The sequence below is a fragment of the Capricornis sumatraensis genome, chromosome 16, assembly GCF_032405125.1.
Source record: "Capricornis sumatraensis isolate serow.1 chromosome 16, serow.2, whole genome shotgun sequence".
NCBI classification, from domain to species: Eukaryota; Metazoa; Chordata; class Mammalia; order Artiodactyla; family Bovidae; genus Capricornis; species Capricornis sumatraensis.
In genome coordinates this window covers 79,495,167-79,517,200 of record NC_091084.1, presented here as the reverse complement: position 1 = coordinate 79,517,200, position 22,034 = coordinate 79,495,167, and the positions used below count along the sequence as shown (strand labels likewise).

Sequence of the window (22,034 nt, the reverse complement as noted above, 5' to 3'; positions counted from 1 at the left end):
ATAATGCTTGTGCTTTGAAAGAATTTAAAATAAGGAGAAACTGCTTCCTCAAATCAGAACGGTAGTAACACCAGGAACTTGGACATGTTATCTAGGGTCCCCAAACCACAGACTGGGATTAGATGACTGACAATGTATAAATCTAAGAATGGAGGCCAAGTCAGATACCAGTGACTCCAGGTTATGTGGTCATTTCAGTTACAGTTTTGGTATTAATTAATTAGTATTTGATAAAGTAGTCATTTATAATTATAATACTATTTATAAATGCAAATTGGAGTCTATATATCCAAGTTATATGGGGATAAACTAATAAACAACATTATAAAATAAAGATTATATATACATATGTCCTTGACTGTGCTAGCGTTCTGTCAGTACAGCTTCTGCTTACACATATACACATGTACACATGTACACATAGACACATGTCACATGTACACGTATACACATGTACACGTATACACATATACACAGGCACACATGTACACATGTTGGTAGGAACATACTGAGAAGCACATGGATGATAGCAAATGGGCTTTTCTGCACATAAGTATAGTTTAGGTAGAGGGTTGATCTTTTCTTTAAAACATCCAGGGAGGAAAGAAATGCATTCATAATGTAAAAATATTTTCAGCATATCTTCTTGATATTGAGGCATAGAAGAACCTTACCCTCAATTTTGTTAACTTTTAATTTTTACTGTGAAAATATGCTTTACAGCTAAATCAAATTTTCCAGAACATTCTCTTCATTGCCTCTTCTACATCCTTATTCCTTAAACTATAGATGATGGGATTCAGCATGGGAATCACAACGCTGTAGAAGAGGGACACTACCATGTCATGGTCCAAGGCATAGCTGGAACTTGGCCTCACGTACATGAAGAGGATGGTCCCATGAAAAGTGGACACTCCAGTTAGGTGAGAGCCACATGTTGAAAAGGCTTTCCTTCTCCCTTCAGCGGAACGCATCCTCAGAATGGCCAGCAGAATGAAGCCATAGGAGATCAGGACAATCAGGACAGTGACCATCTCAATAGAGCCCACAAAGGAGAAGAGCAGAAGCTGGTTTGTGTGAGTGTCAGAGCAAGAAATATCGAGGAGGGGAGGGATGTCACAGAAGACATGTCTGATTTCACTGGAGGCACAGAAGGAGAGGCTGAAAGTAGCCACTGTGTGTAAAGTAGCATGCAAGATGCCACCAACATAAGAAGCAGTGATGAGTGACACATAGACTCTGGGAGCCATGCTGACTGAATACAGGAGGGGGTCGTAGATGGCCACATAGCGATCATAGGCCATTGCAGCCAAGAGAAAACAGTCTGTGGTCCCAAAAGTAGTGAAGAGAAACATCTGTGCTGCACACTCAGGCAACAAAATGGTTTTGTTTTTTGACATAAAGTCTACTAACATTTTTGGTGTAATTACTGAAGAATAGCAGGCATCCACAGATGAGAGCACACTCAGAAAATAGTACATGGGGTTGTGGAGCCGGGAATCCCCAATGACCAATAAAACCAGTCCTAAATTTACAATCAAAGTAAAGAGATAAATTGCTAGAAACAGGAAAAATAAGATAAATTGTATTTCAGAATTATCTGTGAGGCCTTTCAGTACAAATATAGTAACTTCAGTGGTATTCTTCATGGTGACTCCTCATGGAACAAATTTAAACACAAAATTACAATTCATTTACTACAAAATAATAAAAACATTGTGACTCAGTAATGTGGCTTAAAGGATTGTGACATATGCTCTCAATCTGTTTTGGGGGGTGTTTCATTTCCCGAGTTGCTGATCCAGAGACAGTGAGAAAGCAGTGAGCAAAGTGTTCGTGCCGCTCACTGGACAATCTGATGCCAATACTTGTGTGCTCACCTACTTCGTGAATCCATGTAGTTTATAAAACCAGCAGGTTAACTGGTCAATGAGTCACTGCATCCTATTATCTGTTCTGATACTAAATCACATTAAAACACACCGAGTGACTGAATAAAAAATAATGTCCCCCTGATATCCAGACACATAAGATGGCATCTCAGTGTACAGATCACTGGAACAGAATAGCGGCATTCCAGAACTTTCATTTATTGTATAAAATGGCTTGCAAGGACTATCTAGTCAACTGTAGAATCAGAGCATTAGTATTTCTGATAATATCAGAATGGTTATTTTTAAAGGGGAGTTTGATTCACAAGATGATTAGCCCCATTGTGATTCGTAACACCATTTAAATGATATGGTTCATTCAAGACAAATAACACAGTATTTAGAAACTGAAAATATTTGTTCACAGGCCAGGCTCATGATTAAAAGCCATGGGCAATGCTAATATTGCTCTCTAAAGTTTTCCCTCTTCAGAGTACTAATACATGTACATGCTCAAGCAGATAAAAAAAATACACACCCACACAGGCTAATTAAATATGCAAAGCAACAAATATAAATGTGTAAAACAATTTCCTTTAAATATGTCTTGTTTGGTTACACATTTAGGATGACCGTATAATTGAACTTTGATCACCAGATGTATATATTTTTACATCATTAGCAAATGCTGGATTACAAAATTAATACTATAACTAATAATTTTACAATATATGTCATCAGATCCTTGATCCAGATATTTTGTCCCTTATCTACTTGTCATGTATTTGTTTTGTGATTTTTAATACACACCCAAACAATATTCTGCTAGGAAGAAATGCAATGTATCATAATTTGATTTTGATTTTTATTCCCCTATTCACTCTTCATGCCTCTGGTTTCTTCTTTAGGGAGTAAGGAAGCTTTGATATTCTGGTAATACCAACACACACACACATCACATAATTCTATTTTCTATGTTGCTGCTGCTTCAGTCGTGTCCAACTCTGTGCGACCCTATAGACGGCAGCCCACCAGGCTCCCTCATCCCTGGGATTCTCCAGGCAAGAATGCTGTAGTGGATTGCCATTTCCTTCTCCAATGTATGAAAGTGAAAAGTGAAAGTGAAGTCGCTCAGTCGTGTCTGACTCTTAGCGACCCCACGGACTGCAGCCTACCAGGCTCCTCTGTCCATGGGATTTTCCAGGCAAGAGTACTGGAGTGAAGTGCCATCGCCTTCTCCATTTTCTATGTTACACTGAGTTTAAGTTTAGATAGTGAAATACTTACATGTTAAATGTGTGTGTGTGTGTGTGCGCTCAGTCATGTCCAACTTTTTGGGACCCGACGGACTGTAGCCTCCCAGGCTTCTCTCTTCATGGAATTTTCCAGGCAAGAATACTGGAGTGGGTTGCCATTTCCATTTCTAAATTTCTCTGCAAACAGGCTTTCTACTGGATGCCAAAATGAAAATCTTACTGGGTGTTACTGTGTCCATATTAGAATATATTGAGAGGACTCAGAATTTTAAAGAGGAAATGACTATGATTCTCAAAGGTTTTAATAATATAGGATCAACTTCTAAAATAATGTAAAGCTTCTTCTAAAAAATACAGTGCTAATAGAAGGCAAATATTCCAATATATCGATCCAATCTTGAAACACAAAGCTTGCAAAAAGAGGAAAAACAATAACAGCCATCCACCGAGCACATGCAACAGTAACGGGCTTTTGTGCATTTTACTTCATCTCGCCTTTATAGAAGCTCTCATAACTGTCAGAGCCAAGATCCAATCCCGGGTATCCCCCACGATGCGTCCGCTTTTCATCACTTTTCACCGCCTCCTGTAATACCATGGCTTCATTCTGAAACTGACCTCCCACTTGCTCCTCTCAGTGAAATAAAACATTCCATTTTTCAGACTTTTTATTTATTTTATTATTTAACTTTTTATTTTTATAAGCATATAGCCGATTAACATTGCTGTGATAGTTTCAGGTAGACAGCAAAGGGACTTGCCCATACACATACATGTATCTGTTCTCCTACAAACTGCCCTCCCATCCAGGCAGACACATAACATTGAGCTGAATTCCATGTGCTCCACAGTAGGTCCTTGTTGATTATCCATTTTAAATATTGGTGTGTATACATGTCCATTGTAAACTCCCTATCTGTCCTTTCCCCTCATTTTTCACCCCTCCAGCAAATAAAACAAGCTTTTTGATATGCATTTTTCAAAGATTTTTCTAAATATTAAATCTAGAGATACATTCTGAGGCAGTAGTAATCTGATGTAGCTTGTACATCACAAAGGCAAAAATAAAAGGATAATTGTTTTCCTCATTACAGCAAAAGATAATCCCTCAGGTAGTTTGATAGGACAAATGCTTTTTGAATAAGACATTTTCAGGGTTGTTTCTGGCTGAAACTGATTTGTCATCTATCAAGTAAATGAAAGAATACACTTAGGCGGTGCAGCAGTAAAACCCTGTCTGCCAATGCAGGAGTTGCCAGAGATGCATGTTCCGTCCCTCGTTGGGAAGAGCCCTTGGGGGAGGAAATGGCAGCCCACTCCAGGACTCTAGCCTAGGAAATTCTGTGGACAGAGGCGCCTGGTGGATTACAGTCTGTGGAGTTGCAACGAGCTGAATACACCTGAGCACAAATACAGACATCCTCATTTAACTAAAACCATACCGTGTCTTCTATTTTCTCTGTTGTATTGATTCACCTATGAGATAGGCAACAACTAGCAAGATCGCATGTCATATCTGATACTGATATTATGTCTTATCATTCTGCAAATATTAAATTATTCTGCAAATGACCTGAAGTTTCCTCTTACCTGTGGATCAGCATAGGCAGGTTTAGGTACAGTGTGAATAAAAGTAGCTCGAAATGCTTATATCCACTTACTCAATTATTGATGAAACCACAGGAGATTCTCTAGGGGAATGTGTCCTAATTACCTCCTGGATCAAAATAGAAACATGACAATTTACTCAATAAAAAAGAAAACAGTCCTGGAATTATTGGATGCATGCTAATATTTGTTGAATAAATAGAGTCCTTTGGTCCCTGATTTATAACAAAATTTTAGATTTACATTTTCATGATGATTATCGATGTTAATTATTTTTTCTTACTAACCTGTTGTCTGTGTATCTACTTTGAAGAAAACACCTGTTCAAGGGGCTTGCAAATATACTCTCCCATTCTGCAAGTGGCCTTCTTACTCTGTTTGACTCTTTCCTTTGCTGTATATATTTTTAGTTTGATGTATTCTCAGTTATCTAATTTTGCTTTTCTTGCCTGTGCTTATCCTGTCATATCCATGAAATTATTAATAAGTACAGGGTCATGAATACAGAATGAAGCAGGGCAAAGAATAATAGAATTTTGCCAAGAAAATGCACTGGTCATAGCAAACACCCTCTTCCAACAACACAAGAGAAGACTCTACACATGGACATCACCAGATGGTCAATGCTGAAATCAGATTGATTATATTCTTTGTAGCCAAAGATGGAGAAGCTCTATACAGTCAACAAAAACAAGATGAGGAGCTGACTGTAGCTCAGATCATGAACTCCTTATTGCCAAATTCAGACTGAAATTGAAGAAAGTAGGGAAAACCGCTAGACCATTCAGGTATGACCTAAATCAACTCCCTTATGATTATACAGTGGAAGGGAGAAATAGATTTAAGGGCCTAGATCTGATAGATAGAGTGCCTGGTGAACTACGGAATGAGGTTTGTGACATTGCACAGGAGACAGGGATCAAGACCATCCCCATGGAAAAGAAATGCAAAAAAGCAAAATGGCTGTCTGGGGAGGCCTTACAAATAGCTGTGAAAAGAAGAGAAGTGAAAGCAAAGGAGAAAAGGAAAGACATAAGCATCTGAATGCAGAGTTCCAAAGAATAGCAAGAAGAGATAAGAAAGACTTCCTCAGCTATCAATGCAAAGAAATACAGGAAAACAACAGAATGGAAAAGACTAGAGATCTCTTCAAGAAAATTAGAGATATCAAGGGAACATTTCATGTAAAGATGGGCTCAATAAAGGAAAGAAATGGTCTGGACCTAACAGAAGCAGAAGATATTAAGAAGAAGTGGCAAGAATACACAGAAGAACTGTACAAAAAAGATCTTCACGACCAAGATAATCACGATGGTGTGATCACTCACCAAGAGCCAGACATTCTGGAATGTGAAGTCAAGTAGGCCTTAGAAAAAATCACTACGAATGAAGCTAGTGGAGGTGATGGAATTCCAGTGGAGCTATTTCAAATCCTGAAAGATGATGCTGTGAAAATGTTGCACTCAATATGCCAGCAAGTTTGGAAATCTCAGCAGTGGCCACAGGACTGGAAAAGGTCAGTTTTCATTCCAATCAAAAAGAAAGGCAATGCCAAAGAATGTTCAAACTACCGCACAATGGCACTCATCTCACATGCTAGTAAAGTAATGCTCAAAATTCTCCAAGCCAGGCTTCAGCAAAATGTGAACCGTGAACTTCCTGATGTTCAAGCTGGTTTTAGAAAAGGCAGAGGAACCAGAGATCAAATTGCCAACATCTCTTGGATCATGGAAAAAGCAAGAAAGTTCCAGAAAAATAACTATTTCTGCTTGATTGACTATGCCAAAACTTTTGACTGTGTGGATCACAATAAACTGTGGAAAATTCTGAAAGAGATGGGAATACCAGACCACCTGACCTGCCTCTTGAGAAACCTGTATGCAGGTCAGGAGGCAACAGTTAGAACTGGACATGGAACAACAGACTGGTTCCAAATAGGAAAAGGAGTACATCAAGGCTGTATATTGTCACCCTGCTTATTTAACTTCTATGCAGAGTACATCATGAGAAATGCTGGGCTGGAAGAAACACAAGCTGGAATCAAGATTGCTGGGAGAAATATCAGTAATCTCAGATATGCAGATGACACCACCCTTATGGCAGAAAGTGAAGAGGAGCTAAAAAGCCTCTTGATGAAAGTGAAAGAGGAGAGCGAAAAACTTGGCTTAAAGCTCAACATTCAGAAAACTAAGATCTTGGCATCTGGTCCCTTCACTTCCTGGGAAATAGATGGGAAAACACTGGAAACAGTGTCAGACTTTATTTTGGGGGGCTCCAAGATCACTGCAGATGGTGACGGCAGCCATGAAATTAAAAGACACTCCTGGAACGAAAATTATGACCAACCTAGATAGCATATTCAAAAGCAGAGACATTACTTTGCCGACTAAGGTCTCTCTAGTAAAGGCTATGGTTTTTCCTGTGGTCATGTATGGATGTCAGAGTTGGACTGTGAAGAAAGCTGAGCACCGAAGAATTGATCCTTTTGAACTGTGGTGTTGGAAAAGACTCTTGAGAGTCCCTTGGACTGCAAGGAGATCCAACCAGTCCATTTTGAAGGTGGTCAGCCCTGGGATTTCTTTGGAAGGAATGATGCTAAAGCTGAAACTCCAGTACTTTGGCCACCTTATGCGAAGAGTTGACTCATTGCAAAAGACCCTGATGCTGGGAGGTATTGGAAGCAGGAGGAGAAGGGGATGACAGAGGATGAGATGGCTGGATGGCATCACTGACTCAATGGACATGAGTCTGAGTGAATTCCGGGAGTTGTTGATGGACAGGGAGGCTTGGTGTGCTGCGATTCATGGGGTCACAAAAAGTCAGACATGACTGAGTGACTGAACTGAACTGAGATGAACAGTGTCATGAAGTTTTACCCTTATATATTTTGTGAATTTTTTCTTTTTTTTTTTTTTAGTATGGTTACTTTTATTTTTATTTATTTATTTATTTTTTAATTTTAAGATCTTTAATTCTTACATGTGTTCCCAAACATGAACCCCCCTCCCACCTCCCTCCCCATAACATCTCTCTGGGTCATCCCCATGCACCAACCCCAAGCATGCTGTATCCTGCGTCAGACATAGACCGGCGATTCAATTCTTACATGATAGTATACATGATAGAATGCCATTCTCCCAAATCATCCACCCTCTCCCTCTCCCTCTGAGTCCAAAAGTCCGTTATACACAGCTGTGTCTTTTTTCCTGTCTTGCATACAGGGTCGTCATTGCCATCTTTCTAAATTCCATATATATGTGTTAGTATACTGTATTGGTGTTTTTCTTTCTGGCTTACTAAGTTTAGGTCTTAATTTTAGGTCATTTGATTTTCATTCACGGTGAAAGATGAGAGTTGACCTTCATTGTTTTTTATGTGAATATCCAGTTTTCCCAACACAGTTTGCTAAAGTGACTGTCCTTTTCCCTTGGTGCATTGTTGACACTCTTGTCAGATATCAATTGACTAAATATATATAAATTAATATGAAAGCTTTTTATTCTGTTTTGTTGGTCTTTGTGTCTGTCTTTATACCAAAAGTATATTGTTCAAATAATGTAACTTTGTAACATATTTTGAAACCAGGATGCATGATGACTCCAATGTTTTCTGATAAGCACTGCATTGAAGCTGTCATTGACCTGGGTAGTATGGATATTTTATCACATTCAAATCAAGCGTACAATTGCATATAACCTAAAGCTGTTAAGATATCGATTATTGAAGAAGGAAAAATCAGCAAGTGTTGGCAAAGATATGGAGAAAATCCCCTTAGGCATTGATGATATAAAGGAAATTGTTACAGCCACTGTGGAAAATGTTATAGAGGTTTGTCAAAAAATTAAACCTACTATGTCATTTGCCAGTCATTTCTGGATATTTATACAAAGATATAGAAATTAGAATCTTGGAGAGATATTGCATTCCCATGTTCACTGCAGCATTATTTACAATAACTAAGATATAAAAACCACTTAAATGTCTATTTCTGGAAATAAGGATTAAAAAAAAAAACTGACATATACAAACAGTGAAACATTACCCAACTTTAATAAAGGAGGAAATCCTGACATTGCAATAATATAAAAGGATTTGGAGGTCATTTTTTAAGTGAAATAATTCAGACACAGAAAAGTAAATACTGAATGATCTTATTTATGTGAGTTATCTGTAACAGTCAAACTCATATAAGCAAAGAGAGAAGAATGGTGGTTTCTAGGGCCTGGGGAAGGGAGAAATGGAAAAGTGATCATCAGAGCATACAAAGTTTCCGTTATTCAAGTTAAATTAAGTTCAGGAGACCTTCTATACAATGTAGTCCCTATAGTTAATAATTCTCTTTTGTATACTCAAAGCTGCTAATAAGGTAGATGCTATGTTGTGTTTTTATTATAAAATTATAATAAAAAAAAAAGAGGCAGAGGAAACTTTGAGAAAGAAGGATATCTTTATGGCCTTGATAGTGGTCTTGCTTTCATGGATATACTCTTTCCCCAGATCTTCAGGAGGAGTGCATTAAATAAGCACATAAGTTTACATATGTTACACCTCAATGGCAGGCTTCCCTGGTGGCTCAGTAGTAACGAATCTGTCTGCAATGTAGAATATGCAGGTTAGTATCCTTGGGTCAGGAAGATCCCCTGGAGAAGGGAGTGGTTACTTTGGTATTTTTGCCTGGAGAGTTCCATGGACAGAGATGCCTTGTTGGCTAGAGTCAGTGGGGTTGTACAGTAGCTAAAACTCATATTTTTCTCTATCATGAACCCAGCGCCCTATAGTGAAATAGACAAATTTTCTAATGGGACATAAATTGGAATCAAACACACTTTCATTCATAAACTCTTCTTCTTGCTCTACAGGCAAGAAGAGACACATAAAAGCTTACTAGAAATTTATACCTACAAGAGTATCAGGAGAACTTAAATAAATATACTAGTATTTTATTTTATTGATGTGTCCACAAATTTTTATTTATCATTCTATATTTTTATTTAAAAAATCTGCACTAATTCTTAAAATTTTCCTTTCTTAAGCTTAAAAATTTCACCAGTCAAGAATTTTTTATTGTGGTGTACTTAATCACAGAATACAATTTATAAATTCTAATTTTAAAGACACTTTTATATTTGAAAGGATGTTCATGACTAGGCTAATTTTCAGAAAAGATGATTCACCATTGCAATTTGGGGAAAGGCATAATGCAGTGACAGAAAGGCTTTTTAAAGTTTCTTATAGCATAGAATATCAGGACTCACCCAGTTTAATATCAATAAAATAGAGTTTATTATATATTTTATCTCATGCAAATGTATGCATAGCTTACAAAAGAAATTTTTTGTTTCTTTTTGGGGCCCATTAATTGCCTTTTATTTTTACACTTTGATCTTAAATTCTCTATTAATTTCATTGATTTAAGTAAAATTTAGAAGTTATAGTTCACATATAGGCAACCTTCACAGATGCTTGATATTTTAACTTATGAAACATATTTTAATCAACTGATTAAAGAATGCTCTGAAATTACACCAAATCCATGTAGTTGAACAAAATATACCTGAAAATTTGGGTCAATTAGTTTTTTTCTGTGTGTGTGTAGTTCAGAAATAACTTTTCCAAGTTAATGCTGTCACTAAGTGCTAAATCTGAGATTTCAATACAGTTTTTTTTAACTCCAAATAAAGTTCTTAATTTCCCACAGTTATTTTACTTCAAGCATAGTAGTTAAGGAAAGGTTAGAATTGTAATGTCAATGAAATGTCTCCTGTATCTATCAGTTAATTTATATTTTGTGATGGAATCCTTGCTAGACTACCTACTGGTCCATTTTTCAAAATTCATTTGCATATTTGTATTTATTTTCTCTACCTAATTCCTGTTTTTCATCTTACTCTCTATAGTAAATATCTTTGTGTATGTTCCATGGATTTGAGAGAGAAAGAGAAAGCAACAGGAAGAGAAGGAAAGTAGGAGAGAGGTTGGAGAGAAAAAGAAAGCAGAATTTTTAAAGATTAAGGTAATTTTTATGATGCTCCAAATTTATTAATGCATATTAGTAGTATTAATTGATGGTTTATAGACTATTTTATTAATATAACAATTCAAACCTAATGATACATTATTATTTTTGTCTCTGTGTGTTCTCATGATTATTATGTAAGTTGTATGGATTTATACAGAAATCAAAATTTAATTGTATTTTTTTTTTACACTAGACTTTTGTGAGAATTAAATGAACATTTTTTGGTGTGGTAAACTCATTCCTGTATTGTTGTTTTTTTTAATCCCTAAGCCGTATCCGACTCTTTGGGACTCCATGGACTGTAGCCTGCCAGGCTCCTCTGTCCTTAGGATTTCCCAGGAAAGAATACTAGAGTGAGTTGCCATTTCCTTCTCCAGGGGATCTTCCCAACCCAGGAATCAAACCCAGGTCTCCTACATTGGCAGGCAGATTCTTTACCACTGACAAACCAGGGAAGCCTTTAAATTCATACTTATCAATCTATTTATTTTATGCATTAGAAAGGTCTTCTACATGGATTTATGGAAACATTTCTGGAAAAATAAAGACATGACTTTCTCCTAATAGCAAGCAGAAGCTTTATTCTTCTTGAGGTATGAACAATTAAATTCAATAAAAATGTAGCACATTTAACATCATAAATATAAATTATTAAATTCAACCTGACCCTGTATATGTCAGATTTCTCACTACTTTTAAATACTTTTTTCATTATGGCAAGCTGAAGGAAAAACAAAAGTTAACATGCCAAGTCTGCCCCTTAATGTGATGAATCTATTAATTAATTTTGTTTCAATAACTAAGATTTCAGTTGAGATACAAGAATGTCTTTAACTTAAAAAAAAAAAAAAGCCATACACTTCCCTTTGTTCCTATACCACCAATTAAGAAATAGTGTAATGACATTGGGGGAAAAAATGGAAACTCCATAAGCGACTATAACATAATAACAGAACATCCACAATTTTTATTTTTGACTTAAATATATTTCAAAAATATTTCCAAGGACTTTGCAAAGATAATAAGACCATGAATTGAGAAGCACCTCACTTGTTACTGAGATAAAATTTGAAACCCGTGGCGGATTCATGTTGATGTATGGCAAAACTAATACAACATTGTAAAGTAATTAAACTCCAATTAAAATAAATAAATTTCTATTTAAAAATAAATAAATAAATTTTAAAAAAGAAAGAAAATCAGTACCCGTATGATAAGCTGCAGAGGTCAAAATGAACAACTTAGTAACATGTATTTTTAGAAAAAAAAAAAGTAAAATCATATTGTTATTTTTTGCAAAAACAGTACATCTCCAAAATACTGTATGCTCTTCAATTAAACACTGGAAGCTAATGGAATAAGACAATGATATTAAATGATTTTACTTAAGCAGGCAGCCCTGCACAATAACGTGAAATGTTTAATTTATGCCATTTTCTACTTATCTGGAAGCACTTAAATAATGTTTGTATTATTTTATTATTTAAAGCAAATCCGAACCTTGCTATGTGTCCTTACTTACTTCCATTTTTACAACTGTGAATGTAAAAAGGCACTTCAAGTACCTCGTAGCAAAGCTAGTACATAGTTGTATACTTTCCACAATAACATTTCAATATTGAAAAAATTACATTTATTCATATTTGTGGACTTTAAAATATGAAAACAGACGATAAAGAATGTAACAAAAAATAAACTGTAAAATAAACCACTTTAGTTGACATGGTATTTTAACATGATTAGCTAACAACTAAATGTAATAACTTGTAATGTAATCCCATTTTAGGGGAAAATTTTCAGCTTAGTGTCTCTATTTAAGGAGGTAGCCCTATTAAAACTAAAATGATTTTACACCCCAAAAATGTTAATGATAATGGAAGGATTGATAAAAGGAAGGAAAAATACATATAATAGTGATACAATTAACTTTGAAAGACATGCCCTTGCAATGAAAAGGAAGTTTGTTGGAAGCAGGGTTTAATATGAGCACAGTAGGGATGTTTTTTGTACCTTGTTCATTGTCCCCAATGCCGAGGAATGGTGGCATCTACCAGGGCTCACAGAGTGGAAAGAGTCAAAAGAAAACAGGCAAAGCTGAGTCAGGACCAGGCCTGCAGGGAAAGCCAGGAAGATGTGGTGGAGGTGAGCTTGGGACAAGCTCCATATGCCAATCAGTCCTACCTAACTCTGACTTGTGCTTGTCCTTTGTCATCCTTGAGAATTAAATGTAATCTTGGTAAATGCTAATGCCTAGTCTCTGTATTCTGTGATGAATTAGTGAATGAATTTACTGTCCATAAGTTCAGTTCAGTTCAGTCACTCAGTCGTGTCCGACTCTTTGTGACCCCATGGACTGCAGCACACCAAGCTTCCCTGTCCTTCACCAATCCCAGAGTTTACCCAAACTCAGGTCCATTGAGACAGTGATGCTATCCTCTGTCGTTCCCTTACCGTCCCATACGCTGGATGAAATGATAAGAGGGAGAGAAATGCATCCACACAAAGAGCATAAAAATAGCCACAGGCATTGTAACACACATGTGTGAACCACAGACTGGGAATAGACTGCTGCCAATGCAGAGATCTGACGCTGGAGCAGAGTGATTAGAACTGAAGCCCAAAACAATGATTCCATGGAACATGATATGGGAGTAATCAGCTGTGGTTTTCCTATTGATTGATTGGCAGAATGTGGTCCACTGGAGAAGGGAATGGCAAGCCACTTCAGTATTCTTGCCTTGAGAACCCCATGAACAGTAGGAAAAGGCAAAATGATAGGATACCAAAAGAGGTCATTAGGTGCCCAATATGCTACTGGAGGTCAGTGGAGAAGTAACCCCAGAAAGAATGAAGGGATGGAGCCAAAACAAAAACAATACCCAGTTGTGCATGTGACTGGTGATAGAAGCAAGATCCAATGCTGTAAAGAGCAATATTGCATAGGAACCTGGAATGTCAGGTCCATGAATCAAGGCAAATTGGAAGTGGTCAAACAAGAGATGGCAAGAGTGAACGTCGACATCCTAGGAATCAGCAAACTAAAATGGACTGGAATGGGTGAATTTAACTCAGATGACCATTATATCTACTACTGCGGGCAGGAATCCCTCAGAAGAAATGGAGTAGCCATCATGGTCAACAAAAGAGTCCGAAATGCAGTACTTGGATGCAATCTAAAAAATGACAGAATGATCTCTGTTTGTCTCCAAGGCAAACCATTCAATATCACAGAAATCCAAGTCTATACCCCAACAAGTAATGCTGAAGAAGCTGAAGATGAACGGTTTTATGAAGACCTACGAGAACTTTTAGAACTAACACCCAAAAAAGATGTCCTTTTCATTATAGGGGACTGGAATGCAAAAGTAGGAAGTCAAGAAACACGTGGAGTAACAGGCAAATTTGGCCTTGGAATGCGGAATGAAGCAGGGCAAAGATTAATCGAGTTTTGCCAAGAACATGCACTGGTCATAGCAAACACCCTCTTCCAACAACACAAGAGAAGACTCTACATATGGGCATCACCAGATGGTCCACACCGAAATCAGATTGATTATATTCTTTGCACCCAAAGATGGAGAAACTCTATACAGTCAGCAAAAACAAGACCAGGAGCTGACTGTGGCTCAGATCATGAACTCCTTATTGCCAAATTCAGACTGAAATTGAAGAAAGCAGGGAAAACCGCTAGACCCTACAAGTATGACCTAAATCAAATCCCTTATGATTATACAGTGGAAGTGAGAAATAGATTTAAGGGCCTAGATCTGATAGATGGAGTGCCTGGTGGACTATGGAATGAGGTTTGTGACATTGTACAGGAGACAGGGATCAAGACCATCTCCATGGAAAAGAAATGCAAAAAAGCAAAATGGCTGTCTGGGGAGGCCTTACAAATAGCTGTGAAATGGAGAGAGGCAAAAAGCAAAGGAGAAAAGGAAAGATATAAGCATCTGAATGCAGAGTTCCAAAGAATAGCAAGAAGAGATAAGAAAGCCTTCTTCAGCAATCAATGCAAAGAAATCGAGGAAAACAACAGAATGGGAAAGACTAGAGAACCCTTCAAGAAAATTAGAGATGCCAAGGGAACATTTCATGCAAAGATGGGCTCAATAAAGGAAAGAAATGGTCTGGACCTAACAGAAGCAGAAGATATTAAGAAGAGGTGGCAGGAATACATGGAAGAACTGTACAAAAAAGATCTTCACGACCCAGGTAATCATGATGATGTGATCACTAATCCATAGCCAGACATCTTGGAATGTGAAGTCAAGTGGGCCTTAGAAAGCATCACTACGAACAAAGCTAGTGGAGGTGATGGAATTCCAGTGGAGCTGTTTCAAATCCTGAAAGATGATGCTGTGAAAGTGCTGCACTCAATATGCCAGCAAGTTTGGAAAACTCAGCAGTGGCCACAGGACTGGAAAAGGTCAGTTTTCATTCCAGTCCCAAAGAAAGGCAATGCCAAAGAATGCTCAAACTACCGCACAATTGCACTCATCTCACATGCTGGTAAAGTAATGTTCAAAATTCTCCAAGCCAGGCTTCAGTAATACATGAACCGTGAACTTCCTGATGTTCAAGCTGGTTTTAGAAAAGGCAGAGGAACCAGAGATCAAATTGCCAACATCCGCTGGATCATCGAAAAAGCAAGAAATTTCCAGAAAAACAACTATTTCTGTTTGATTGACTATGTTGAAGCCTTTGACTGTGTGGATCACAATAAACTGTGGAAAATTATGAAAGAGATGGGAATACCACACTACCTGACCTGCCTCTTGAGAAATGTGTATGCAGATCAGGAAGCAACAGTTAGAACTGGACATGGAACAACAGACTAGTTCCAAATAGGAAAAGGAGTACATCAAGGCTGTATATTGTCACCCTGCTTATTTAACTTCTATGCAGTGTGCATCATGAGAAACGCTGGACTGGAAGAAACACAAGCTGGAGTCAAGATTGCCGGGAGAAATATCAATCACCTCAGATATGCAGATGACACCACCCTTATGGCAGAAAGTGAAGAGGAACTAAAAAGCCTCTTGATGAAAGTGAAAGAGGAGAGCGAAAAAGCTGGCTTAAAGCTCAACATTCAGAAAACGATGATCACGGCATCCGGTCCCATCACTTCATGGGAAATAGAAGGGGGAACAGTGGAAACAGTGTCAGACTTTTTTGGGGGGCCTCCAAAATCACTGCAGATGGTGATTGCAGTGATGAAATTAAAAGACGCTTACTCCTTGGAAGAAAAGTTATGACCAACCTAGATAGCATATTCAAAAGAAGAGACATTACTTTACCAACTAAGGTCCGTCTAGTCAAGGCTATTGTTTTTCCTGTGGTCATGTATGGATGTGAGAGTTGGACTGTGAAGAAGGCTGAGCACCAAAGAATTGATGCTTTTGAACAGTGGTGTTGGAGAAGACTCTTGAGAGTCCCTTGGACTGTAAGGAGATCCAACCAGTCCATTCTGAAGGAGGTCAGCCTTGGGATTTCTTTGGAAGGAATGATGCTAAAGCTGAAACTCCAGTACTTTGGCCACCTCATGCAAAGAGTTGACTCATTGGAAAAGACTCTGATGCTGGGAGGAATTGGGGGCAGGAGGAGAAATGGACGACAGAGGATGAGATGGCTGGATGGCATCTCGGACTCGATGGACACGAGTCTGAGTGAACTCCGGGAGATGGTGATGGACAGGGAGGCCGGCGTGCTGTGATTCATGGGGTCACAAAGAGTCGGACACGACTGAGCGACTGAATTGAACTGAACTTTCCTATTGATTAGATTGTGTTTGCTTAAGCTAGTCTGATATATAAATATCAAATTACTAGTCATTGCAACTACAGTAACATAGCCATTTTGGATTATATGAGAAGAATGTTGATACTACATATTTTAAGGTAAAGATTTCATGCCCATGGGACTGTTTGTGTGTAAATACGTAGAATATATTCCAATATATTGAAATCCTAACCCTCTGTAGTTCAGAATGTTACTATTATAGCAATAGGATTTTCATGGAGATAATTAACTTCAAGTCTTTAGTTGTTGTTCCTAAGTCACTAAATCCCTTTAGTTGATCTTGCTAAAATCACTAAATCACTTCTGACTCTGTTGCAACCCCGTGAACAGAGGAGCTTGACGGACCCCATTGACCATAGCCCACCAGACTTCTCTGTCCATGATCTTTCCCAGGCAAGAATACTGGAATGTGTTGCCATTTCCTTCTCTAGGGAATTTTCTTGACCCAGGGATTGAACCCACATCTCTAGCATCTCCTGCATTGGCAGGCTAATTCTTTACCACAGCACCATCTGAGAAACCATAATTCTAGGTACTTCTTCTTCATGAACATACTATGTACATACTTCTGTATGTAGTTTATTATTTATAAATTTAACCGAAGCATAACTGTATCTATTTTCTCTTTTTATGGCTAGTTTTTTATCCTATATTTGTGTTTATTTTTCTTAAAGCATAAAATTTATTCTTGTGATATTGAATTATGTTTAAGAATCTCTTCAATGCTGAATGATACACACACACACGCATACACACACACTATTCAACAACACACTTGCATAGTATGGATTTGCAACTATAACTAATATCAGTGAACATGGCTTAGTTTTGATATTTAGTAGAAAAAACTGTATGAATAGCAGCGAGGAGAGTATCCCAAACAGGAGAAATTAGAGCAGAGATATGCATAGGAATAAATACAATAAGGGCTTCCCTGATGGCTCAGGCAGTGAAGAAGAACCTGCCTGCAATGCAGGAGACCCAGGTTCGATCCGTGGGTCATGAAGACCCCCTAAATTAGGAAATGGCAACTCATTTCAGTATTCTTGCCTAGAGAATTCCATGGACAGAGGATCCTGGTGGGTTATAGTCCACAAGGTTGCAAAGAGATGGAGACGACTGAGCTACAAGCGCTTTCACATACAGGTAAGATAGGTGAGAGGGTTCTGCACAAGAGCTGTTGAATTATAACTTAAACTTAATCCCAATTCAGAAAAGTATCATTAGGTTGGACTCTAAATCTCAGAAGATTTTCTTGGATTTAAAAATAAGGATGCTCCTTTAAGAAGAAAATGAGTTTTTGAAAAATTGTGATTAAAATTAATAAATACAAATGAGTGAAAGCAGGAAAGGAGAACACTACATCTTAAACTTATCTCTGAAGGACTCATGTTCTCGCAATGAAAATGAGGTCTATTGGAAATAAGGCTTAAACATGCATGTAGGAGAGACCCTTCTGTAATGAGGTTCTTGGGCCTGAGCATGAGGAGTGGGGGTTTCTGCAGGGGCCTATCAGAGTTGAAAGGGTCCAAGGAACAGAAAGCTAAAATCTGAGGCAGCGCCAGACCCGTAATCTAATCCATAAAGGGGGATTAGGGCTCAGCTGTGGAAAGAACCGAATACACAGGCCAGCTATACACTACTCTCTGAATTGTGTTTGTCTTTTTTTAATGTGTGATCGTGATAGATGTCAATGCCTGGACTTTATTTTCTGTGAGAAATTAAAGATTTGTTTAGCACTCAAGCTCTGAATGAAATAACAAAAATGGAAGAAATGCATCCTTACCAATCAGCACAGTAGTTAACACCAGGAATTTGAACATGTTATCTATGTTCCCCAAACCACAGACTGGGATTAGATAGCTGCCAATGAATAAATCTAAGGATAGATCAGAATGCTTTGAAATGAACTCAGATACCAATGACTCCATGGTATGGGATCATATGAACTGTGGGTTTGCTATTGATTAGTTGGTATTTGATCAAGCTAGTCAGATGTAATGTTAATTACAGTTGTGAATATTGGGGACTATACATTCAAGTTTATATCAAGATGAAAAAAGAAAGGAATACATAATATGCTAAAGAAAAGTTACATACACATATGCCTGTGTGTGTTTGTGTTGTATCAATCAACATGCCTTTTACATACAAGCATTTATATGTGTGTGTATGTGTGTGTGTGATAATGTGTGTGGATACATCTATAAGTAAGAAAATATTAAGGTATAGATGGATGATACAATTTTTTCTGCATATAAAATAACATAGATTGAAATTTAAGTATGATCTTTATATTAAAATATCCAGGAAGAAGAGAAATATATTAATAAACCAAAACAAAGCATTTTTATCATGTCTTCTTGATATTATATACAGAACCTCACTCTCAATTTTTTAATATTTACTGTGAAAATATACTTTATTGATAAGCCAAATTTTGCCGAACACTTTTTTCATTGACTCTTTTACGTCTTTGTTCCTTAAACTATAGATGATGGGATTCAGCATGGGAATTACAATGCTATAAAATATAGACACAATCATATCATGATCTGTGGCATAGCTGGAACTTGGTCTCACATACATGAAGAGAACAGTACCATGAAAAATGGACACTCCAATTAAGTGAGAACCACATGTGGAAAACACTTTCCTTCTCCCTACAGCAGATGGCATCCTCAGAATGGCCAGCAGGATGAAGCCATAGGAGATGAGGACAATCAGGACAGTGACCATCTCAATAGAGCCCACAAGGCAGAAGAGCAGAAGCTGATTCGTGTGAGTGTCAGAGCAAGAAATAGCGAGGAGGGGAGGGATGTCACAGAAGACGTGTCTGATTTCACTGGAGGCACAGGAGAGGCTGAAAGTGGCCACTGTGTGTACAGTAGCATGCAAGATGCCACCCACATAGGAAGCAATGATGAGTGGCACATAGACTCTGGGAACCATGCTGACTGAATACAGAAGGGGGTCATAGATGGCCACATAGCGATCATAGGCCATTGCAGCCAGAAGAAAACATTCTGTGGTTCCAAAAGTAACAGCAAGGAACATCTGTGTTGCACATTCAAGGAAGGAAATGGCTTTGTTCTTTGACATAAAATCTACTAACATTTTGGGGGTAATTACTGAGGAATAGCAGGCATCCACAGATGAGAGCACACTCAGAAAATAGTACATGGGGTTGTGGAGCCGGCAATCCCCAATGACTAATACAACCAGGCCCAAATTTCCAATCAGTGTAAAGAGGTAAATTGCTAGAAACAAGAAGAAAAAGATGATTTGCAGTTCAAGATTGTGAAACCTTTCAGTAAAAAGGATGTTACTTCAGTGCCATTCTTCATCTTGATACCTCATGGAAAAAACTCAAATATTTTCAAAGAATTGCAATTCACTTCCTACCAAAAGAATGAATAACATTGTGACTCAATGGAATGTGATTTGTGTCCTCATATTTATTTTTTGCCAGAGTATAATTTTCCAGGTGTAGTTCAGAACAGTGGGTCAAGTGCTCATGCCACTCACTGAAGACTCAAGTGGGAAAATATGTGTATTCATTCACTCATGGGCTGAATTCATGCCATCTAAATCCATTAGATAAACCAGTTAATTTACCACTGCGTTCTACTAGTTGTTTTCATATTAAATTAACTTAAAACACCAAATTATTGGCTAAAATCAATTTCCTTCTTACATACAATAACATGGCCTACTGTATCAGTGTGCAGATAACTTGAATAGAATATCAGCAATCTAGTTACATTTAGTAACTGTTTAAAATGTTTTCTTATAATTTGCTTATGCATAGAATGAAACATTAATATTGATTTTACAAGGTGGAGCAAATACTGTACTATAAAATACATTAATATAGCTGAATCTTCAAAATATTGTTAAATAGATAATGCTAAATTAGGTTGGTCTTGCAGAGTAGCAACCTCTCAGACTGGAACATTTTATGTGCTATTCCTAAATTCTTTCTAACTCTATTAGCCCTTATTAGGCGTATCCAAAGGAAATAATCAAGATTTTCAAGATGATGGGCCACTATTAAATTAAACAATTATACTGCAACTTATAGTTCATTTAAATGTATTTCTGAAATATTTAGCATTATATTGTCTTTTCTCTTACTAAATAATCAGTCATATTTATTATTTTCAGATATCTAAAGTCTCTGATTTTCAATGGTCTAAAAACCTGTGGTGAAAAGGTGAATTTTTCTGAAAACAAAATCAATTTTTTAAATTATTATACTTGTTTAAACATTGTTACTGTGGTTCCAGTGAATTATCAACTAGACAATACAAGTCACAATTAAAGTCACTTATAAAAATTGTAACTAAATTATGACAATAATAAACAAATATAAACATCAGCTTAATCCTTTGTATTTTTTTTGCTGTATTTATTCACCTATGTGATAGGAAACAACTATTAATAAAAGGATTACACAGCATATCTGATCTTGTTAGGTCCAAACTCCTAAAATATTCAGCAAATGTCCTGAAGTTCTCTCTTACCTCAGCCAAAGCAGGTTTTGATGTCCTTTGAATACAATTAACTCAAGCTGCTTATATCTACCTACTCAACTGTTGATGAAACCACAGGAGAGTCCCCAAGGGGAATATACTCCAATTATGATCTAGTTCAAAATAGCAACATGGTGACTCATTCAATAAAAAAGAAAATGGTCCTGGAATAATTCATGACCCACTAATATTTGTTGAATAAGTAAAGTCATTCAGCCTCAGATTTATAACGCTTCATATTTGTATTTCCATAATAACTAGTGGTATTAAGTATTTTTTCAGCTAACCTGTTGTCCATTTGTATGTCTTCTTTGGGGAAAAGTTTGTTCAGGTGATCTGCAAACATTTTTTCCTACTCTGTAGGAAGCCTTCTTACTCTGTGGGTTCTTTCCTTTACTGTATATAATTTTAGTGTGATGTATGCACCTTTATCTGATTATGCTGTTGTTGCCTGTCCTTATGGTGTCATATCTATGAAATTATCACTAGACTTAGTGTCATGAGGATTTTCACTTATATTTCTTCTGAGAGTATTATAGTTTCATGTACTATGTTTAAGCCTAAGTTGACTTTTGTTCATGGTTTAATGAGGGTTGATTTTCATTCTTTTGCATGTGAATATCCAGCTTTTCCAACAGCGACTATCCTTGATTGATATTAGAATCTTGGTGAGATATTGCACCCCCATGTTCTTTGCAGTATCACTCCCAACAGCCAAGATATGAGAACCACATAAATATCGTTAAGAAAAATGTATTTTAAAAATCTGGTGTGTACATATACAATGAAATATTACTCAGCTTTAATAAGTGAGAAAATACTGTCATTGCAATAATATGGATGGACGTGGAGGACTTTTGCTAAGTGAAATAAATCAGACACAGAAAGACAAACACTGGGTGATCTCATTTATATGAATTATGTAAAAGAGACAATCTCACAG

At 37.1% G+C, this 22,034-nt stretch overlaps 2 protein-coding genes across 2 annotated transcripts; both read right to left on the bottom strand.

Moving 5' to 3' along the window:
• Positions 1–728: 728 nt before the first annotated feature.
• LOC138092999 (olfactory receptor 5T2-like) lies at positions 729–1,694 on the bottom strand. The gene has a single exon (XM_068989084.1). It carries the CDS (start codon positions 1,647–1,649, stop codon positions 729–731), a length of 921 nt encoding a protein of 306 aa, XP_068845185.1. The 5' UTR covers positions 1,650–1,694.
• Positions 1,695–18,953: 17,259 nt separating this feature from the next.
• LOC138092267 (olfactory receptor 5T2-like) lies at positions 18,954–19,903 on the bottom strand. The gene is given in 2 exon segments (XM_068988073.1): positions 18,954–19,855; positions 19,858–19,903. Coding segments are annotated over 2 exon segments (948 nt in total).
• Between the last annotated feature and the right edge of the window lie 2,131 nt (positions 19,904–22,034).

What these genes read in the sequence shown, in the direction of transcription:
- LOC138092999 (XM_068989084.1), bottom strand. Translation starts at nt 1,649, where the DNA reads ATGAAGAATACCACTGAAGTTACTATATTTGTACTGAAAGGCCTCACA.